Below are 19,252 nucleotides of genomic sequence, written 5' to 3' on the forward strand. Positions count from 1 at the left end.
TTAGCTGTGGGTTTTTCATATATTCCCTCTATCATTTTAAGGAAGTTCCCTTGTATTCCTATCTTTTGAAGTGTTTTCAGCAGGAAAGGATGTTGAATCTTGTCAAATGCCTTCTCTGCATCAATTGAGATGATCATGTGATTTTTCTGCTTTGATTTGTTGATATGGTGTATTACATTAATTGATTTTCTTATGTTGAACCATCCTTGCATACCTGGGATGAATCCTACTTGGTCATGATGTATAATTCTTTTAATGTGTTGTTGGATACGATTTGCTAGAATTTTATTGAGGATTTTTGCATCTGTATTCATTAGAGAGATTGGTCTGTAGTTTTCTTTTTTTGTAATATCTTTGCCTGGTTTTGGTATGAGGGTGATGTTGGCTTCATAGAATGAATTAGGTAGTTTTCCCTCCACTTCGATTATGTTGAAGAGTTTGAGGAGAGTAGGTACTAATTCTTTCTGGAATGTTTGATAGAATTCACATGTGAAGCCATCTGGTCCTGGACTTTTCTTTTTAGGGAGGTTTTGAATAACTAATTCAATCTCTTTACTTGTGATTGGTTTGTTGAGGTCGTCTATTTCTTCTTGAGTCAAAGTTGGTTGTTCCTGTCTTTCCAGGAACCTGTCCATTTCTTCTAAATTGTTGTATTTATTAGCGTAAAGTTGTTCATAGTATCCTGTTATTACCTCCTTTATTTCTGTGAGGTCAGTAGTTATGTCTCCTCTTTCATTTCTAATCTTATTTATTTGCCTCCTCTCTCTTCTTCTTTTTGTCAATCTTGCTAAGGGCCCATCAATCTTGTTGATTTTCTCATAGAACCAACTTCTGGTCTTATTGATTTTCTCTATTGTTTTCATGTTTTCAATTTCATTTATTTCTGCTCTAATCTTTGTTATTTCTTTCCTTTTGCTTGCTTTGGGATTAGTTTGCTGTTCTTTCTCCAGTTCTTCCAAGTGGACAGTTAATTCCTGCATTTTTGCCTTTTCTTCTTTTCTGATAAAGGCATTTAGGGCAATAAATTTCCCTCTTAGCACTGCCTTTGCTGCGTCCCATAAGTTTTGATATGTTGTGTCTTCATTTTCATTTGCCTCTAGGTATTTACTAATTTCTCTTGCAATTTCTTCTTTGACCCACTTGTTGTTTAAGAGTGTGTTGTTGAGCCTCCATGTATTTATGAATTTTCTGGCACTCCGCCTATTATTGATTTCCAACTTCATTCCTTTATGATCCGAGAAAGTGTTGTGTATGATTTCAATCTTTTTAAATTTGTTAAGACTTGCTTTGTGACCCAGCATATGGTCTATCTTTGAGAATGATCCATGAGCACTTGAAAAAAAGGTGTATCCTGCTGTTGTGGGATGTAATGTCCTATAAATGTCTGTTAAGTCTAGTTCATTTATAGTAATATTCAGATTCTCTATTTCTTTATTGATCCTCTGTGTAGATGTTCTGTCCATTGATGAGAGTGGTGAATTGAAGTCTCCAACTATTATGGTATATGTGTCTATTTCCCTTTTCAGTGTTTGCAGTGTATTCCTCACGTATTTTGGGGCATTCTGGTTCGGTGCGTAAATATTTATGATTGTTATGTCTTCTTGTTTAATTGTTCCTTTTATTAGTATATAGTGTCCTTCTTTGTCTCTTTTAACTGCTTTACATTTGAAGTCTAATTTGTTGGATATTAGTATAGCCACTCCTGCTCTTTTCTGGTTGTTGTTTGCATGAAATATCTTTTCCCAACCTTTCACTTTCAACCTATATTTATCTTTGGGTCTAAGATGTGTTTCCTGTAGATAGCATATAGAAGGATCCTGTTTTTTAATCCATTCTGCCAGTCTATGTCTTTTAATTGGGGAATTCAGTCCATTGACATTTAGAGTTATTACTGTTTGGATAATATTTTCCTCTACCATTTTGCCTTTTGTATTATATATATCATATCTGTCTTTCCTTCTTTCTACACTTTTCTCCATGTCTCTCTCTTCTGTCTTTTTGTATCTGACTCTAGTGCTTCCTTTAGTATTTCTTGCAAAGCTGGTCTCTTGGTCACAAATTCTCTTAGTGACTTTTTGTCTGAGAATGTTTTAATTTCTCCCTCATTTTTGAAGGACAATTTTGCTGGATATAGGAGTCTTGGCTGGCAGTTTTTCTCTTTTAGTAACTTAAATATATCATCCCACTGTCTTCTAGCTTCCATGGTTTCTGCTGAGAAATCTACACATAGTCTTATTGGGTTTCCCTTGTATGTGACGGATTGTTTTTCTCTCGCTGCCTTCAAGATCCTCTCTTTCTCTTTGACCTCTGACATTCTAACTAGTAAGTGTCTTGGGGAACGCCTATTTGTGTCTAATCTCTTTGGGGTGCGCTGCACTTCTTGGATCTGTAATTTTAGGTCTTTCATAAGAGTTGGGAAATTTTCAGTGATAATTTCTTCCATTAGTTTTTCTCCCCCTTTTCCCTTCTCTTCTCCTTCTGGGATACCCACTACACGTATATTTGTACGGTTCACATTGTCCTTGAGTTCCCTGATACCTTGTTCAAATTTTTCCATTCTTTTCCGGATAGTTTCTGTTTCTTTTTGGAGTTCAGATGTTTCATCCTCCAAATCACTAATTCTATCTTCTGTTTCTTTAAATCTGTCATTGTAGGTATCCATTGTTTTTTCCATCTTTTCTACTTTATCTTTCACTTCCATAAGTTCTGTGATTTGTTTTTTCAGTTTTTCTATTTCTTCTTTATGTTCAGCCCATGTCTTCTTCATGTCCTCCCTCAATTTATCGATTTCGTTTTTGAAGAGGTTTTCCATTTCTGTTCGTATATTCAGCATTAGTTGTTTCAGCTCCTGTATCTCATTTGAACTATTGGTTTCTTCGTTTGACTGGGCCATATGTTCAATTTTCTGAGCGTGATCCGTTATCTTCTGCTGGCGTCTGGGCATTTAGTCAGATTTCCCCGGGTGTTCGACCCCACAGGTTGAAAGATTTTTCTGCGCAGTCTCTCGGTTCTGTTCTTTCTATCCTGCCCAGTAGGTGGCGCACGTGGCACACGCCTGTCTGTGGGTTCCACCAGCGAAAGTTGCTGTGGGTCCCTCAACTCTGGAAAACTCTCGCCGTAGGGGAGGTTCGGCAACCGAAGCGTCTTGGAAGAATGCCAGCCGGCCCGGGGTTCCAAACGCGGGGAGGGTCGCCGGCTGTCGCAGCACAGGAGAGCGCCCGGCCAAATTAGCTAGTCGGCCCGGGGCACCAAGCGTGGCGGGAGGGCGCCAGCTGTCGCAGCCCGGGAGAGTGCACTGTTCCCAGCCGACGGGGGAGTCACGTGTTTGGAAGGGATCCCCCGGTCACTGTTCTCCGCAGTCTGGGGATTTCCGACCCAACTATCTCAGTTGTTCCGGGGGGCCTCGTGTGGTGGGGGCACCAGCCGCCGCGGCCTAAGGGGACCGCCTGTCCAATTCTACCAGCTGGCCTGGGAAGGTGGAAGGGAGGGACTCCAGTCGCTTGCTGTCCCACCCAGGAAAGCCCGTGCCCCTTGGTGATCTCACCGGAGCTGGTTCTCCCAGATAGTCAGCCGTTCCAGGATGGGGTACGCTGTCCCTTTAATCTCCCTCGTGGCTCCGGGAGCTGCTCTGTATTATCTCCACTCCCCCAGTAGTTGTTCTGGAGGAGGAAAGGTGAGGGCGGCAAGGCTGTCGAGGCTGGTGGCGGAGGAGCACGGTGAAGGCGGGGGAAGAGGGCACCGTGTTGGTTGGAGAGCAGCCGGAGCAGGAGGGGGAGGAGGGGGGTAGGGAGGTCGGGCGGCTCGGCTGCTGTGGGGCGCGTGCGCCGCGCGGCGGGCCGGCGGAGAAAGAGAGGGGGTAGGGAGGTCGGGCAGCTCGGCTGCTGCGGGGCGCGTGCGCCGCGCGGCGGGCCGGCGGAGAAAGAGCCAGACTTTAATTTTTGACCCCTAACCATAAGAGACTATCAAAACTTTTCTCAGCTTTTCAGCTTTAAGCTGTGGCTTTCTCCTCAATTCATCAGGCTTTTAACATTGCTTTTCAAAGTTACAAATACCTCAAGGAGAAAAACAATACCAAATGTTGTAATCACTATGTTAGGCTTCACTTTTCTCTGGAATCTTAGACTTTCAAGGGCCACCTTGGTAGCCCTCTGATTCCCCCCCAAAATTTTTTTTTAATTTTAATTTTGTATGAATTTGCCACTTATTCTTAGTAGGAAAGTGAGTATGAAGCCAGCAATTATGTCATGGCCAGGAGCAGACAAATTCCGAATGCTAGATTTTTACTTTCATTAGGGCAAATTGTGTGACTTGTACACTGTTTCTCCAGCAGTATGTAGCATATTTGGCAAAAGAAAGGCACTCAGTAAATTCATTTTATGAATGACTAAGAAAATGACTAAGAAACAGAGCAGTATCTTGTAGAACATTGTCCAAAGACCATTGGAGTGATTTCTCCATTGGAGATTTCTCCATTTCTCTTATTGGAGACCCTGTTGCCAGATGTGGAGAAGATTTAAAGTGGATTGTTGGAGAAATGCACTGTCAGAGTGAGTCGTCTCGGTTGTAGTACATAATTTAAGATGAGTCAATAACGATCAAGATAAATAACTGCTCACTATATGCTCCATGTATAAAAAACCCATGTAGGGTTTTTTTTTTTTCTTTTATCATGAAGACTCCTGACTATTTTTCCATGGTTACAAGTGTTTTTCAATTTGCTCTTTGCTGTTTTTCCAGATAGAAGTTTTAGCTAATGATTATAATTGAGTAAGAAAGAATAGAGATGGGAATACCAAAAAAACATTTAACACTTTCTGATTGCAAATTTAAAGCTGATCCTTAAAAAACTTCAGATAATAAAATATTTGATTGGACATATGCAAATGATCTGCAAATATAGCAGAAGATTGCACTTAGGAAAATACTGATAGGACATCACCAGAAAGATAAGTTGAAGCTGTGAAAAGTCTGTTTTTAATAGACAATTGGGTTTTAAAACCCTGTATTTATAAAATTTATTCATTTAAAATTATCATATTGCTTTGAGGACAGGGGTGGGAGAGTGAGGAGCTGTTTTTGTTTTTGGCCATTCATTGTTCAACTACATGCAAGGCACTATGGGAAATGTCCTTCAGGAGCAAACTTACTCCTTTCTCCTGGTCCTTTAACATTGGAAAAAAAGCAGATCAGGTGTATCAGCACCAATCAAAGCTGTTATTATTTTTTTACAGATGGTTTAGAAAATCAATGACACTTGTGTTCTGCTCCCTTTTATCTTTAGAAATAGCCTGTGTTCTACCTGCACTGACAGGCGGCATACAGAGTCTTCCCCTCAAGAATTTCTATGCAGTTGGGGAGAAGGTGACCTTGACTTGTTCAGGTGGCATGTCCTTAGAAGGTCCCTCGATCTTTCTCTGTGGCTCCAGCCTTAAGTGGAGTCCTGAGATGAAGAACGTCCAATGCGTGCAAAAAGGTGAGCCATTCCCTGCGTCTGTGTAAGAACACCTGCACTTAGGTGAATGAGGGTCTTGGCATCATTCTCAGGGCACTTTAGCACCAGCCCTTATGTCCAATGAGAAGGAGCTCAGTTTGTAGTCTGGATAACAGACATTTTTCACATGCACAGATAGATCATAGGATGCATTAAAAGATAAGAATAGTCATGGTGATTCTGACACTTTCACCTTAAATCCTGTGTATGAATTTTTAGCTTTATATCTGTTATGATGCCAGGAAAATAAGGTATTTTTAAAAGCAGTTTTTTGTTTTCTTCCTGTTTGTTTGTTTGTTTTCCCTGTACTTTTGCTGAACATACACTTGATCTTATAATTTATACAAAATTCTGTATGTTTCCTTTCTGGGCTCTCAAAGAGTTTATTGGTTTAATTGAAATAATAAAATTTAATTGAAAATTTAAGACATTTAACACCACAAAGCAAAAGTTACTGAAGGAAGGAACTGGTTCTTAATAGCAGAAATTCTGAAATCCACTGTATTGAATACCAAGCAAATTAAAGTGATCTTTTAAGAACCTTAAGTAGGAAGGGATTTAGAAAGTCAAACTACTTCATTTTTAGAGATATTTGAGACGGGGTGGATTTGTTTTAAAAATGACCTCTCATTTCCTTTTTGTTTGTATTTTTTACATAAATGGAAGACATTTATTTGTAACAATTGAAAACAAGAAAGGAGAAAAATGTACTTGCATGCTATTTTATATAATAGTCTTATATGATAATATTATTTTCTCTAATAAATATTTTTGAATTCACTGATGAACTTTGTCTTTGAATAGTGTGGATTAAGTATTGAATTCTATGAGTGGTACTATTAGGTGAACTAGATGTTTTACAACTAAAAGAGAGACTACTCTGCAGGGAGCATGCCATTACTAATGGGTTGATATGGGCTGCAGTGTTAAATAAATGATTGAGCCTAGAATGTCAGAGGAGCTTCTCTGTGACAGTCCTGATGTGCTCTTTAGCTGTCAAGGACATCACTGGAAGGCAGCTATGCATACATATGAGTTTATTTGTGGTATTTAAAGTGGTGGACCTGCACCAATAATTTCAAAATTAAAGAGAACAAGGTACAGGTGATGAGGTTGCACTTTTGTTCCAATGAAATGATATACCTGTCTGTCTAAAATATCTGCTTCAGTTGTTTCTCAGCATAATTTGGTATGAATTTTCTCCCACTCACTGGAAAAATCTATTAAAGTGAGTTTTATTTAAGGATGTTTTTTCAAACCTATACGTTTTTTTCTGAAGACGTGGATAACATTAATCACTACTCTTAAAATAAGTTTATAACAAACAAAATCCCAGGTTTTTAAGCCTCCAAAGTTGTTTTAAATTTTGGTGTTTCAAAATACCTTCAGTTTTGGTATTTAGTCTTATGTGAAGATATCTGGTTTTTAAAATAGCAAAGATGCTTACCCTAAGTGGACCTTAAGGGTGTATGTATTTGTTCAACCCATCTATGAAGATAACAGAGCTATTTCTTCTTAGATGCAGAAGCCCTTGGTTTAGGTAATTCTGTAAGTGACTTTTCACAAAGAAAAATAACTTTTTGAAAAAAAAAATCTAAAACTTTAGCCTTATCAATGATGAGCAAATATGTTCCTAATCATAATATAGAACTAATTTACTCTGCTTTATCACTAAACATTAGTTTTGAGAACTCTAGAGCAAAGTTTTTCTCAACCCTGGCATTACTGGTATAGGCTGGATTCTCTAGGTTGTGGGGCCTGCCCTGTGCATTGTCAGAGGTTTAGTAGCATCTTAGGTTTCTACCCACCAGATGCCAGTAGCACCCTCCAGTTATAGCAATAAAATACTTCTACACGTGGCTAAATGTCCTCCAGAGGGCAAAAGTGACTCTGGTTGAGAACCATCAATCTGGATAATGTCGTTTTTTAAAATTTAAAATTTTGGATTTATTTTAGACTTACAGAAAAGTTGCAAAGATAGTTTCCTTCCATATACCCTTCACTCTACTTCCCCTAAGATTAATCTCAAGTTGATATAACTTGGTCAAAACTAAGAAATGAATATTGGCACAATATACTATTGACTAAACTAGAGACTTTATTAGTATATCATCAGTTTTTCCACTAATGTCCTTTTATTCTAGGACCCAATTCAGAATATCACTGTACACTTAGGGTAATACCATTTTTAAGAGCTGTATTTCAAGTTCTTGTTAAAGAGATTGTTGGACATGGCAGGCATGCTTCAAATGGCCACCATTTTTGCAAGTTTATAAACTGTTCATGAGATTGCAATGTCAGTGTTTAAAGCACTTACACTTTCCAAAGTAAAATATTCCATAGTTTGTTTTAGCCATAAAAACATATTCCTCATATAAACTGCTTTTAAAGATTCATAAAATAGGCATCTAGTTTTTGATGCAAAAGTATATTCTACTGTGTCCATTGTAATGAAGCTGGCAAGAGGTGGAAATATTGGTTTGTTTTAGACTATTCATATCATACTTAATATATGGCGGAGGTAATGACTATCATATTATGCTCTTGAAAGCTGGACCCTGATATTTTTCTGTCAAAATTCAATGATGGTTGACTTTTATCAGTTCGTAGAAAAGACAAAGGTAATGGAAGGAATCTTATTGGTGAAAGTACTTCTGGACATTCATTCACTGTTGAGGGGCGACCACTTGGACATTTATATGTAAGAAGTAAAGATCTCCTTGGAATAGCAGGCAATTCTCTGTATATAGGTTAAGTTTTATTTTTGCTTCCTGTATATAATGGTTTATAAACACCAGCTTCTTGAAAGGGTGGGGTCCTGCTCTACTAACCATGGACTCAGACAAACCTTGACTTAAATCCTGGCTTGGCCAATTGGGTAAATGTATAAACAAGCACCAGTTTCCTAAATTTTCTGTCAATTTCCTCATCTCCTAAATGGGCATTTGTTAGGGAGGATTACATATTTTAACGTATAGAAAGTTCATGGAAATTGTGAATGGTCAAGAAGAGGTAGCTATTATCAATGAAATTTTTAGTAGGGTGCTCCTAGGAACTCTCTTCCTGATTAAATGCTTTATAGTGCTTATTTTATTTTATTTTTTGGTACAAACTTGTTACAGTTGAGACATTACATGGCCTGGTACAACAATTAAAGTGATACCTTTAAAAATATGTTATTTACCATGAAGAAGCTCTTATTCTCTTAATGATTCATCTCCCTTATCCTTTTTCTTTTAGATGCTCCTTTGACAGTGGCGGTACCTAAATGTCAGCGCTGGGAGAAACTTCAGAATTCAAGATGTGTTTGTAAAATGCCCTATGAATGTGGGTAAGCTCTGTCTTTGCTCACTTCTTTCAGTTTTATTTTACTCAAAATGACTGGGATGAGATCTTAGATATTAGTCTCTGTTAGATCGAGGGCATTGCTTACCATGGGCATAATTAAGGATTTTTGTTGCATTTCAGCCTGGTCCATCTGCTGCCTGTTATTTGCCAGTGGCATTAGGCAGTCGGTGTTCTAATCTGGCTAGTGAGTAAGGCTGAAGGACCACTTGAGCACTGCTTGTTCTCTATATTAAATGGAGCAAAATGTCAAAGCTGTCACCTGAGGATTTAGAGCTTTAGACGATTAGGACTGAAATTCCTTTGGGACATAAACTCTTAAGGCAGTACTGATAAAAAAGAGAATAGCTGCTTTGCTGATTATTGAGGTATCTTTAGATTTGCATTTTAAGAATGCCACTCAAGTCAAAATCACTCCATTGTAGGAAGATATCTGAAATAGTCACTAGATGTCTGTGTCATAGTCCTAGCAGGAAACAGATGGCGCAATTAAATTAGGACAAGAGGAGGTTTACTAGAGGGACTATTAACAAAAGTGTGGATGGGGTAAAGAAAATCACAACCTACAGATCAGTACTTATCCCTGGATTGGTAACAGCTGGACTTTGTATCCATGCCCAGGCTTGAAGGAGCTAGGAGAGAAGAACTTATGAAATCCTGGAGACCAAATAGGCTGAGTTGAGACCCTCATTTTAAAGACCTCAGACATCCCACAGGAGTGAACCAGGGGAATAAACACCCCAACTTCACTCTTTTCCCTCTCTCTGGTCTCTTTCCTTGCTTCACATTGGCAGGAACACCCAGAAGAGGGGTCCATTGATATGGCCTATACACCCTCGACCTCCCAGGCAGCATAGGCAAGGGTGAGTGTTGGATCTGGAGAGGCAAATGGGAAGTAATCCAGCCCCTGGATTAATTGATCATCTTCAATGTTAAGAATGAAAACATTAATTTACTGGTCATTTACTTGGCTTTCAATAATCTGGCCATTAAAGTTCACATCCAACTCCTTTCCCATCTATAGTGGGTGATATCAGATAATAAGTAACTTCTTGCGTGAAGGACACTATCACTTAATGCTGTAATTAGAAATGTCGATCAGCCCAGATGCATTCTGAGATATTATTGTGACTCAGCTGTTATTCTCTATTAATTATTGTATACTTTGATTCACTTTCATCCTCTTTCCAGCTTCTCCAATTCGTTTAGTTTATCTGCCACCTGTTAATGGATATGTGCAAGTTTTCATATTATTTCGTAGTATCAGATACTAATAACAAGGTGGCACTGTAAATTCTCTGCCCTTTCAGTTGGTCTGAGTAGTTCTGGTTAAGGTTTAAAGACAGGGATTAAAAGACAGATACACGAATCTGCTTTTGTTATTTAAATTTAGCTCCTTACCAAAGGAGAAAATATTGATGGTAAATAAAATGTGTGGATGTAGACACTTCTTGATCCCTATGATGTGCAAAAAATGCTTTGTTATTTAAGGTTTCAGTGCAGTTGCTCTTTCTTTTTCCACATCATTTAGAAATATGTTTTTGTTTTTATTAGTATTATTTCTAAATACTACCATTTTAGCATCAGTGCTTAAGGGAAAAAGGTAAATTTTATGGAAATAATTCTAAATTATCTTGGAAATATGGATACTTTTAAAAATAGCATAGAGAAAAGGGTGCACGGGTGGCTCAGTGGTAGAATGCTTGTCTTCTACGTAGGAGACCCAGGTTTGATTCCCAGATCATGCACTCCCCCCACCAAATAGCATAGAAAAATGCAGTTTCATTTTTCCTTGATGATTCAGAGCTATGAATTGTTGGAAAACGTGAACTGCAGACATGACCCCTTGGGCCTGCAGGGCTGGGAGAAGCTAGTTCTCCCTGCAGTCAGTGGTCCCATTCGATTGTGAAGTTTTTGAGCCTTTATTCTTTGCTGATTTTCTGTCTCTTTCCTTGTTGTCAGTCCACCAGCTGTCATTAGCAGATCTTGCCCTCTCTTCTTGTTCGCTGCATCTGCTCTGTTCTAGATGAAATGAGATCAAAACTAGATATCTAAGCATGTAAAAATTGTGAGCAAACAGAGTAAATATGTTCATTTTGAACATCTGAGAGCTGGGCCATACACTGAAGGGGATTTGAATTTCTGTTCCACCTTTTACTATGGATGATAACATCTGAGGCACTGAAATCAGTCTCAGTTTTCATGAGTCATTTTCCACTTTTAAGAATTGAAATCTTATAAAAAAATATCATTTAAAAAATTCTTTTCAGATCCTCCTTGGACGTATGTGGGAGAGATGAAAGAAGCAAAAGAATCCTGCCTCTGACAGTTTGTAAGATGCGTGTTCTTGAATGCCAGGGTAGAAATTACACTCTGACTGATGGAGAAAGTTGTACTCTGCCAAGCTCAGCTGAGAAAGCTTGTGGTGCATGTCCACTCTGGGGAAAATGTGATGGTAAGGAGCATGCCATATTTGTAACTATAAGAATGCTAAAGTAACAGTACTGAGAGTTAAAAAAATGCTTTAAAAAATTTTGTTGTGGTAACATACATATCTAAAACATAAAAGTGGCCATTCTAACCATTTTTAAATGTACAATTCTCTGCCATTAATTACATTTATAATGGTGTGCTACCATCCCCATCATTCATTACCAAAATTTTTCTACACTTCAAACAGAAACTCTCTACCCATTAAACAATAACTCCCCATTCCTCTTCCCTCTTCCCCACCCCAGCCCCTGGTCACCTCCAATATACTTTCTGTCTCGATGAATTTGTTTGTTTCAGATATTTCATATAAGTGGAATCATAAAATATTTTCTCTTTCGTGTCTGGCATTTCTCTTAGTATAATGGTTTCAGTGTTCATCCATGTTGCAGCATGTATCAGAAGTTCATTCCTTTTTATAGCTAAATGATATTCCATACATATACATATAACATTTTGTTCTCTTCATCTGTTGACAGACACTTGGGTTGCTTCTACCTTTTAGCTATTGGGGAATAATGCTGCTATGAACATTGGTGTTCAAGAATCTGTTTGGGTGTTTATTTTCAATTCTTTTGGGTATATAGCTAGGAATGGAATTGCCAAATCATGTGGTAATTTTATGTTTAACTTTTTGAGGATCTGTCAAATTGTTTTCCACGGTGGCAGCACCCTTTTACATTCCCATCAGCAACGCATGAGGATTCCAAACGTCATACGTTCTTGCCAACACTTGTTACTTTTTAGTGAGTGTTTTACTTAGTACTTAGGCTTTTAAAAATGTAGTGTCTAGGGCGGTGCCATGGTGGCTCAGTGACAGAATTCTCGCCTGCCGTGCTGGAGACCTGGGTTCAATTCCTGGAACCTGCCCATACAAGAAAATATACGTAGTATCTAGTGCAGCAGAGGACCGAAGCAGGTCCCTGAGGATGTCCAAGACTCAGCCTGTCCCTAAGAGAACAAGACAATATCCACGATGCTCTCAGTGTTCTCCAAAATGTCGGTGATTCCCATTCTACCATCAAGACTTTTACTGTCCTTATATTGTCCATATTAAATATTCACCTTTATTTAAATAGTTACTTATCAAACCAAACAACATAATTTAATTTTAAAGGAAACTATATATCACTTCTTCAAAAGGAAAACCAGTATCATTGGCTCTCCAAAATTAGATGACTGTAAGAACAAATATAAAAAAAAAGCAAAATGATGTTTTAGATTCTAGCCAGATCCTTCGGTTAGATGTTTCCTCGCTTGAGGAATGTTCTTGCTTTGTGATAAAGGGTTGGAGGGCCGGGCGTTAAAAGCGTGGTAGTGCCAAACTAACACTTTCTACTACAGCTAATCAGAAGGATTTGAAGGGAATAGAAAAAGGAATTACTTTCTCACGTTGTGACTCAATATTTGCTAACACTGCGTCCAAGGGGCACTTAGAATGATGTCAAGTACTGCCAAGGACTTGGCACACTTCCGATGCTTTGGACTGTCTACGAAAGGGCAAGGCCTGGGTCACTGGCTCCAAGTCACTGCCCTGGGTCCATCATCTGGAAATTCAGGAGTGTGACTCATAAGGTCTCTCTCTGCCAGCTTTTCAGGCCCTCCTGCTCCTGCCTTGTACCCGCTGGGCACCTTTTCCCTTAATCCTGTGGCAGTTGTAGCACTGATAATGCGATACATCACTCTAACCGCAGCTGGGTCTGTCCAGGTTGGCCAGTCACCATTGTCTGCTGTCTGACCTTGTTACTCTCCTTTTGGAGACGCCTGGCTGGTCAGTTCCAACTGTGCACGCTCAGCGCACAGACTCCTTTTCTCCCCAAATCATTTCTGGTTTGTTTTTATGGAATAGGGATAAGCCTTTTGCATCTTATGCTCTTGCTCTCAAAGCAACTTAGAATAATAATAATTCTTCATCCTCCCCTCCCCCTCTTCCTTCCCCTTCTTCCTCCTCCCTCCTCCTTTCTCCTGTTTGCTGAGGTCTCCTTTGGTCTGGAGGGTGAAGGATTTCCCTCCATTTTGGAGGCTCGCAGTTGCAGCGGCACGTATGGGGAGAGGACCCGGGAGACGAAGACTTGGAGCCCTCCGTGGCACCAACCTCCAAGTCTATTTATTGAGTGACACCAAAACGTCTCCATTACTTTACTGATTTTTCAAAGGATCGTTTATTGTATCACCAGAGGGAGAGGGTTTCACTGCTCTCTAATCTCCAAATTGTTACGCTGGCGGAAATGTCATTGACTGTCCCCCACCGCCACCGTGTGCCATTAAGCCTGTCGCTCTTATTTTTCCAGCCCAGAGCAACAAATGCGTCTGCCGAGAAGCATCGGAGTGTGAGGAAGAAGGGCTTGGCGTTTGCGTGCACGTGAGCGGCAAGGAGCAGACAATGACGGAGTGTGAGGCTGGCGTCCTGAGGTGCCGAGGGCACAAGGTGTCCGTCACCCGCCTCACGCCCTGCTCTGTGGAGCCCCAGTAGGCTCTGGGGGTGCTCCTCGCCGCCTCCAAGCCTGCAGCCAACTGTTAAAGCATCTGCATAACCCGGTTCGTTAGACAACCTTTGCAGCACAGAGGCACATTCTTTCTCCTTCCGCCCCAGTGTCCTCTTCTCTCTCTGGTTTGCAGCCCATGGGTATAAGCGTAATCTTCCATTCGCCCAAACCTGAAAAGCTGAATTCAGATTACGCCCCACCCCTGCCCCCCTCCCCTCTCTAATGTCAGTCAGGATGGAGACCTTTCACGTGTCTTTGTATGAACCAGCTGTGTGTTTTCCGAAACATTGCAAAGTTCTCTATACCTTAGATTTTTTTTATCTGTAAATTAGAGGATTAGACGGAGACAATCGAATGTTCCATTCAGCCCTCTAATTCCATTAAGTATGACTGATTCAGCCCATGGGCCAGAAGACACTTCACAAATTGATTAGGGAAGAAGGAAGAGCACAATTGCCTGATTAGAGAGGCTGCTTCCCTGAATGAAAGGTAATACAAAGGAGGCCTTGAATGAAAATAGACAGCTATAATTATCTCCTCCAGAGCAGTAATCTCACAATTCACCTTATCAAATCAAGCACCACATGTAGGGGTCCCAGGTCCTATTCTTATCAGGAGATTGAAACACTTAAATGTCAGAGCAGAATTCATCCTGCCGTGGTCACCGGCTGTCGTCTGCATTTTTGTCTGAGAACGAGTAGAAGTCTTTTCTTTGGGACTTTCTTTTGTATGTGTCAACCACAAGCCCAGCAGTTTGCCTTTTATTATTATTATTACCTTTTAAAGGAAGCACCAGGTCATGTCCGAGCTGTTGAGTGGTTGGGAATTTGAGAGAACAATTTTCCCCAGTGTGGACATATTCCTAAAGTGTTCAGGTGGTATACAGGTAGATTAGTTTGAAGCGTTGGCCTCCTATTTACCACTTATTCATCTTTCATTAAAGCAAAAAAAGCAGCTGTGGGAGATGAAATGAGAGGGTTTCAATGGAATTTAAATGTACTTTTATATACAAATATATCTGTATTTTTCTGATACTGATGAGTACTTTTCAAAAAAATTTTAGTTAAAAATGGCAATGATTAAAATACTGATTGTCACAAGACACTATTCTTTGGAATGTTTTTGATTTGTACTGTGTTTAATTTTAGAGAATCTGTACATGGGGAATTATTAACATGCTCTTGCCCGAAGTTTTATGTCTGCTCCAGATTCCGCTTTTTATACCAAAATTTCCCTTGAGGAAAGATTCACATATATGCGAAAGTTACAAGGAGAAAGGTTTAAACTGAAGGAAAAGAATAACAAGGAGTTGAACAAATAATTTCTTTGGGAGGAAATACCTCAATATCCTTTAAATAATTTCTCTTCTTAAATGAGAATTAGATTTGTAATATTTATGCACCTTTCTCCTCCTCCAATTAATGTAGAGGATATGGTCACCTTATCAGATGTCCTAGGAGAATGAAGTCTGAAAAAAAGAAACAGATTTGGTAACTAAAAGGTTTAAGAAAGCAGCTTCAGCAGTTAATGAAGGGGAAGTAAAGGATTAATGAGTAGTTGGTAGAGAAAGAGAGAGTAGTGACTGCAGTTGTAGAGAGATGCTCTCTTGAAATGCTGATTTTTGTGCTTTTTTTTTCTTTTCTGAACACTCATGTACTTGACCTTTCCTCTTGTCAGACAATATACTCACATCGTCTATGGGAGAATTAGGATTGTTACTGCAGGTCTGCAAGGAGAAAATAACTTTCAACTTTAATTTTTTTTTAAATGTCTTTAATCTTCCAAAATAAATTCATAGATATCTAAAGAAAAGACTTTGAGGAAAGCTGGAAGTATGATTTATGCCATAAAAATAGATTGGCATGAGAATCGAGGGAGTATGAGAACTCCCCCCTGCCTGTCCCGCCTCACTCACTCAGAACAGGTGAGGCTCATCTGGGCTAGATGGGACTTAGCCTTGGAAGAGAAGGCAGGAAGCAGTGCTGAGATTCGAGTTGTCTGGCTCTGTTGGTAGGGGTGGGGTAGGCGGTGGGCAAAGGGAAGGGAGGAGATTGGCTGGCGCATTAGCTATCATTGGCTTCAGGGAGCTACCTGGAAGCCAAGTCAAGTCTCACAGACAAGCGCTCCCATCTAAGTGGGCCTGCAAGACACTTGGGCAGAGAGATGGCCTTTTCAGGTCTTCTGCTTGCGTTTGGGAGGGCCTTCTTCTGACACCCACACATTTCCTAATCATTGATCAGCAGAAGTGCTGCTCATCAATGTCCTGAGATTGATTAAGCCCCATCAAAACCTTCCTGCCCCCACCAACAATCCAGGATACTTATAACCCCCAAGAAAAAGAGGGAGGATTTCTGACATTCAGGGGATATGGTGGAGGTGTGGAGCAGCAAGTAGGACTATTTTACTAATGACCCCTTGGACTCTTCCTGGGTTTTTGGCAACTAGTCAGGTAACTGGTTAAGGTGAGGGCTTCCCCTCACAGCCAGGGAGACCATGGCCAATCTCACTTCCACGTAGCTTCTGTGTCCAGCTGATGTGGAGCTGTCCAGGGCTCCAGATTCTGGCCTTTGCTAGCATTCCTTGAAACAGCTGGTACAGAAGCTCATTATGTGTGCTTTTGGTTAAGGTAAGTGTTATTGATTCCCATAGTTTATCCTTTATTCTATATTTTATTTCTGTTCCTACCCAAGTGTCTTATGCCTGAATACTCACACATATACACATTCGCCTTAGGCACTTGAATTATTTATGGGACTAACAGAAAAACTAGTGGAAATAATTGTCATAAACTTTAAGACAAATTAAGATACTACATACTTTGAATACAAGAGGAAATAGTTGTTCAGGTATATCCGCTTCTTTTTCCCTGGTTACTGAGCAAACACTCACTGCCCAGTGCACACAGAAGCCAATAGCATGACATCAGGATTTTTAGAAAAGAAAGAACTCTAATGAAGGTCAACCAGAATGGAGATAGGAGGCCAGGCTCAAATCCATCTCCCTGATCTGAGACTTAAGGGGGATTTCATAGGAATGAGAGGTGAGAGGTGGGAACAGAGGTGGAGTGTTTTGACTTGCATTGTCCAATTGGCTAATTATAGGGCTGTCCATATGTGCGTGAGTGGATTTTAGGCTGGATCTTCCTTACTGAAGGGCCGTTCATGTTTGATTTGCTTCTGATGTCTCCCTGTCCTCACATTCTTGGTTCCGAGGGAAGTGACCTCTGTTTCTGGTGTCTCAAAGATTGTCCAAGGGACAGGAGTCAGTGTTTTCTGCACATGCTCAGGTTCTATGATCTTCAGTTAAACAAGCTCAGCAAAAAAGTTTATTGGAACAGAGGATACCGTCACAAACTGGTTTTTCCTGCCTGTGGTTTTACCCTCTCTGCGGTGGGAGGGTGGGAGGGAAGGAGGGAGGGAGGAAGTGAGGGGGCAGGGAGAGAGAGAGAGAGAGAGAGAGAGAGAGAGAGAGAGAGAGTATTGACTGTTCTATGTAGGGGTTTTGGCAGAAGTGAGGAGCCACATTAGTCCTGGTACATACCAGTCCACTGGGATATTTCTTCCTTAATGGACTAGTTAAAGTGTATTCAATGCTTGTGCTAGAAATGGAATGACCTGTTTTCTTCTCAGAACACTGAGCCAGAAAGCAATCTCAGTAGGAAGTCATTTTCATTAATATCTGAAAAACCAGAGAGGGTTATGCATGCCTTTCAATTGCCTTGGTCTTTCAGGCAATTCACACATTTGGGGACAAGAAAGCTGATGGCAGGATAGGAACCCCCGCTGTGATAACGAAAGCATCTACAATTTGTCCTTTTATTTATTCCTATAGGCTCTGAAGCAAGGCTCCAGACTTTCACTCCAAGCATTAATCACTTAGGGAAATTTGCCTTTTCAGCCATGGGTTAACAGGACGAGATAGAAAGACTACAGCTGTTTCAGAAGGGGTGGGGGTGGAGGTGAAGAGGTGGACAGGAGAAGAAAGAACATTAAAATGTTCTTTTTGACACACAGACTGCAGACAATTTCCTGTGAAAGGACAAACACAAAGAACTGCTCTGTTATCACAGTTATTTCCCGCATCCCTCTAAGAGGAGACTTACACTGAATACCAGGGGAGGGGCCTTGGATATGTAACAGATCGATGGTACCCAAAACAGAGAAGCATTGGCTGAAAGAATGCAGCATATGTATTGCCAATTAAGGGCCCAATAAATAATAATTGGCTGACCAAGTCGCCTGGGAACACTGAAAAATCAAAGAAATTTTCTGCAACAGTGAAATGGAATTTTCTCACCAAAGAAAAGCTTTGACATCCTAATTAACACAAAAAGCTCAGGATTGGCATACTACCAAGCTATATGCAACCTAAGTATGCATTATGGCGATGTTTAGTAAGAGGCCACAATTGAAGTCTAGGTCCAGAAATTGTTGTTTGCACAGACACTGAGGGCAAAGAGGAGCTCCTGAAGTCAGGTGTGATGTAAAACTATGAACAGACCTGCTAATTGGGTGGTTGTGGTCCTTTAGGGCTAACTAGATTTGATATGGGGACAATGAGCCTTCCAGAATATCTTGAGTCTCTGATAATACATATTATCAGAGTGATTGGCCCTTTAGCATAGAGTGATGCACAGGTTAATCAAATGTAAGAGAGAAAATCACCTTTGACATCTGATCCCAACTCCCTCTCTATGCTGGTGTATTAAGGTTCTCCAGGAAAACAGAATCAACAGGATATTTATCATGTAAATGTTATGAGATTTATTATAGGAATTGACTCATGTGGCTGTGGGTATTGGCAATTCTCAGTTCCGTAGGGCAGACCACAAGTTGAGAACTCCCATGAGAGTTTCTATGAATTCCCTAAGAGAAGCTGGCTGACTGAAGTAAAGATAGAAATTCCTCCTAACTTCTGAAATCATCAGTTCTCCCTTTATGCCCTTCAATTGATTGGATGAAGTATTTATCATTGTTGAAGGCAATCTCCTTAACTGATCAACTGACTAATGATTTAAATCCATAAAATATCCTCACAGTAATAATCAGGCCAGTACTTGCTTGATCAAACAACTGGACACCATCATCTAACTATGCTGACACAAGAGCTTAGTCATCGCAGCTGGGGAGGAAGGGACTTTGTCTTATGTGATTCTATAGCCCCCAGTGCCGAGAACACTGACTGTATATGCTCATTAAAATGTCCATTTGCAGTCACTTGTCTACTGTCACATAGCTAATTAGCGAAAGTCCTAGCCCTGGAAATGCATCTCCTGCCTCCCAGAGTCATACTTATCTTATTTCACCATACTACTGCCCCCTTTACCTTCTGTAGGTCTGCAGATGGTATGTTTGAGGCAGAGTTTAGTGAGCTGTGTAGGGTTTGTCTCTTGCCATATCTGCAGGGCTGGTATTCTTAAATGCCAGCATGGACTTAAATA

General features: G+C 40.2%; 1 protein-coding gene across 1 annotated transcript in view; it reads left to right on the top strand.

Annotated features, from left to right (window-relative positions):
- Positions 1-14,914, top strand: part of C7 (complement C7) — a 70,741-nt gene extending 55,827 nt beyond the window's left edge. The window contains exons 15-18 of the mRNA XM_077117064.1: positions 5,282-5,473; positions 8,732-8,822; positions 11,107-11,291; positions 13,618-14,914. Of these exons, the coding sequence (XP_076973179.1) occupies positions 5,282-5,473; positions 8,732-8,822; positions 11,107-11,291; positions 13,618-13,799 (650 nt within the window). The 3' untranslated portion in view covers positions 13,800-14,914. The remainder of the gene's footprint in view (positions 1-5,281; positions 5,474-8,731; positions 8,823-11,106; positions 11,292-13,617) is intronic.
- Positions 14,915-19,252: the final 4,338 nt, after the last annotated feature.

This window comes from Tamandua tetradactyla, chromosome 9 (genome assembly GCF_023851605.1).
Source record: "Tamandua tetradactyla isolate mTamTet1 chromosome 9, mTamTet1.pri, whole genome shotgun sequence".
Classification (NCBI taxonomy): Eukaryota; Metazoa; Chordata; class Mammalia; order Pilosa; family Myrmecophagidae; genus Tamandua; species Tamandua tetradactyla.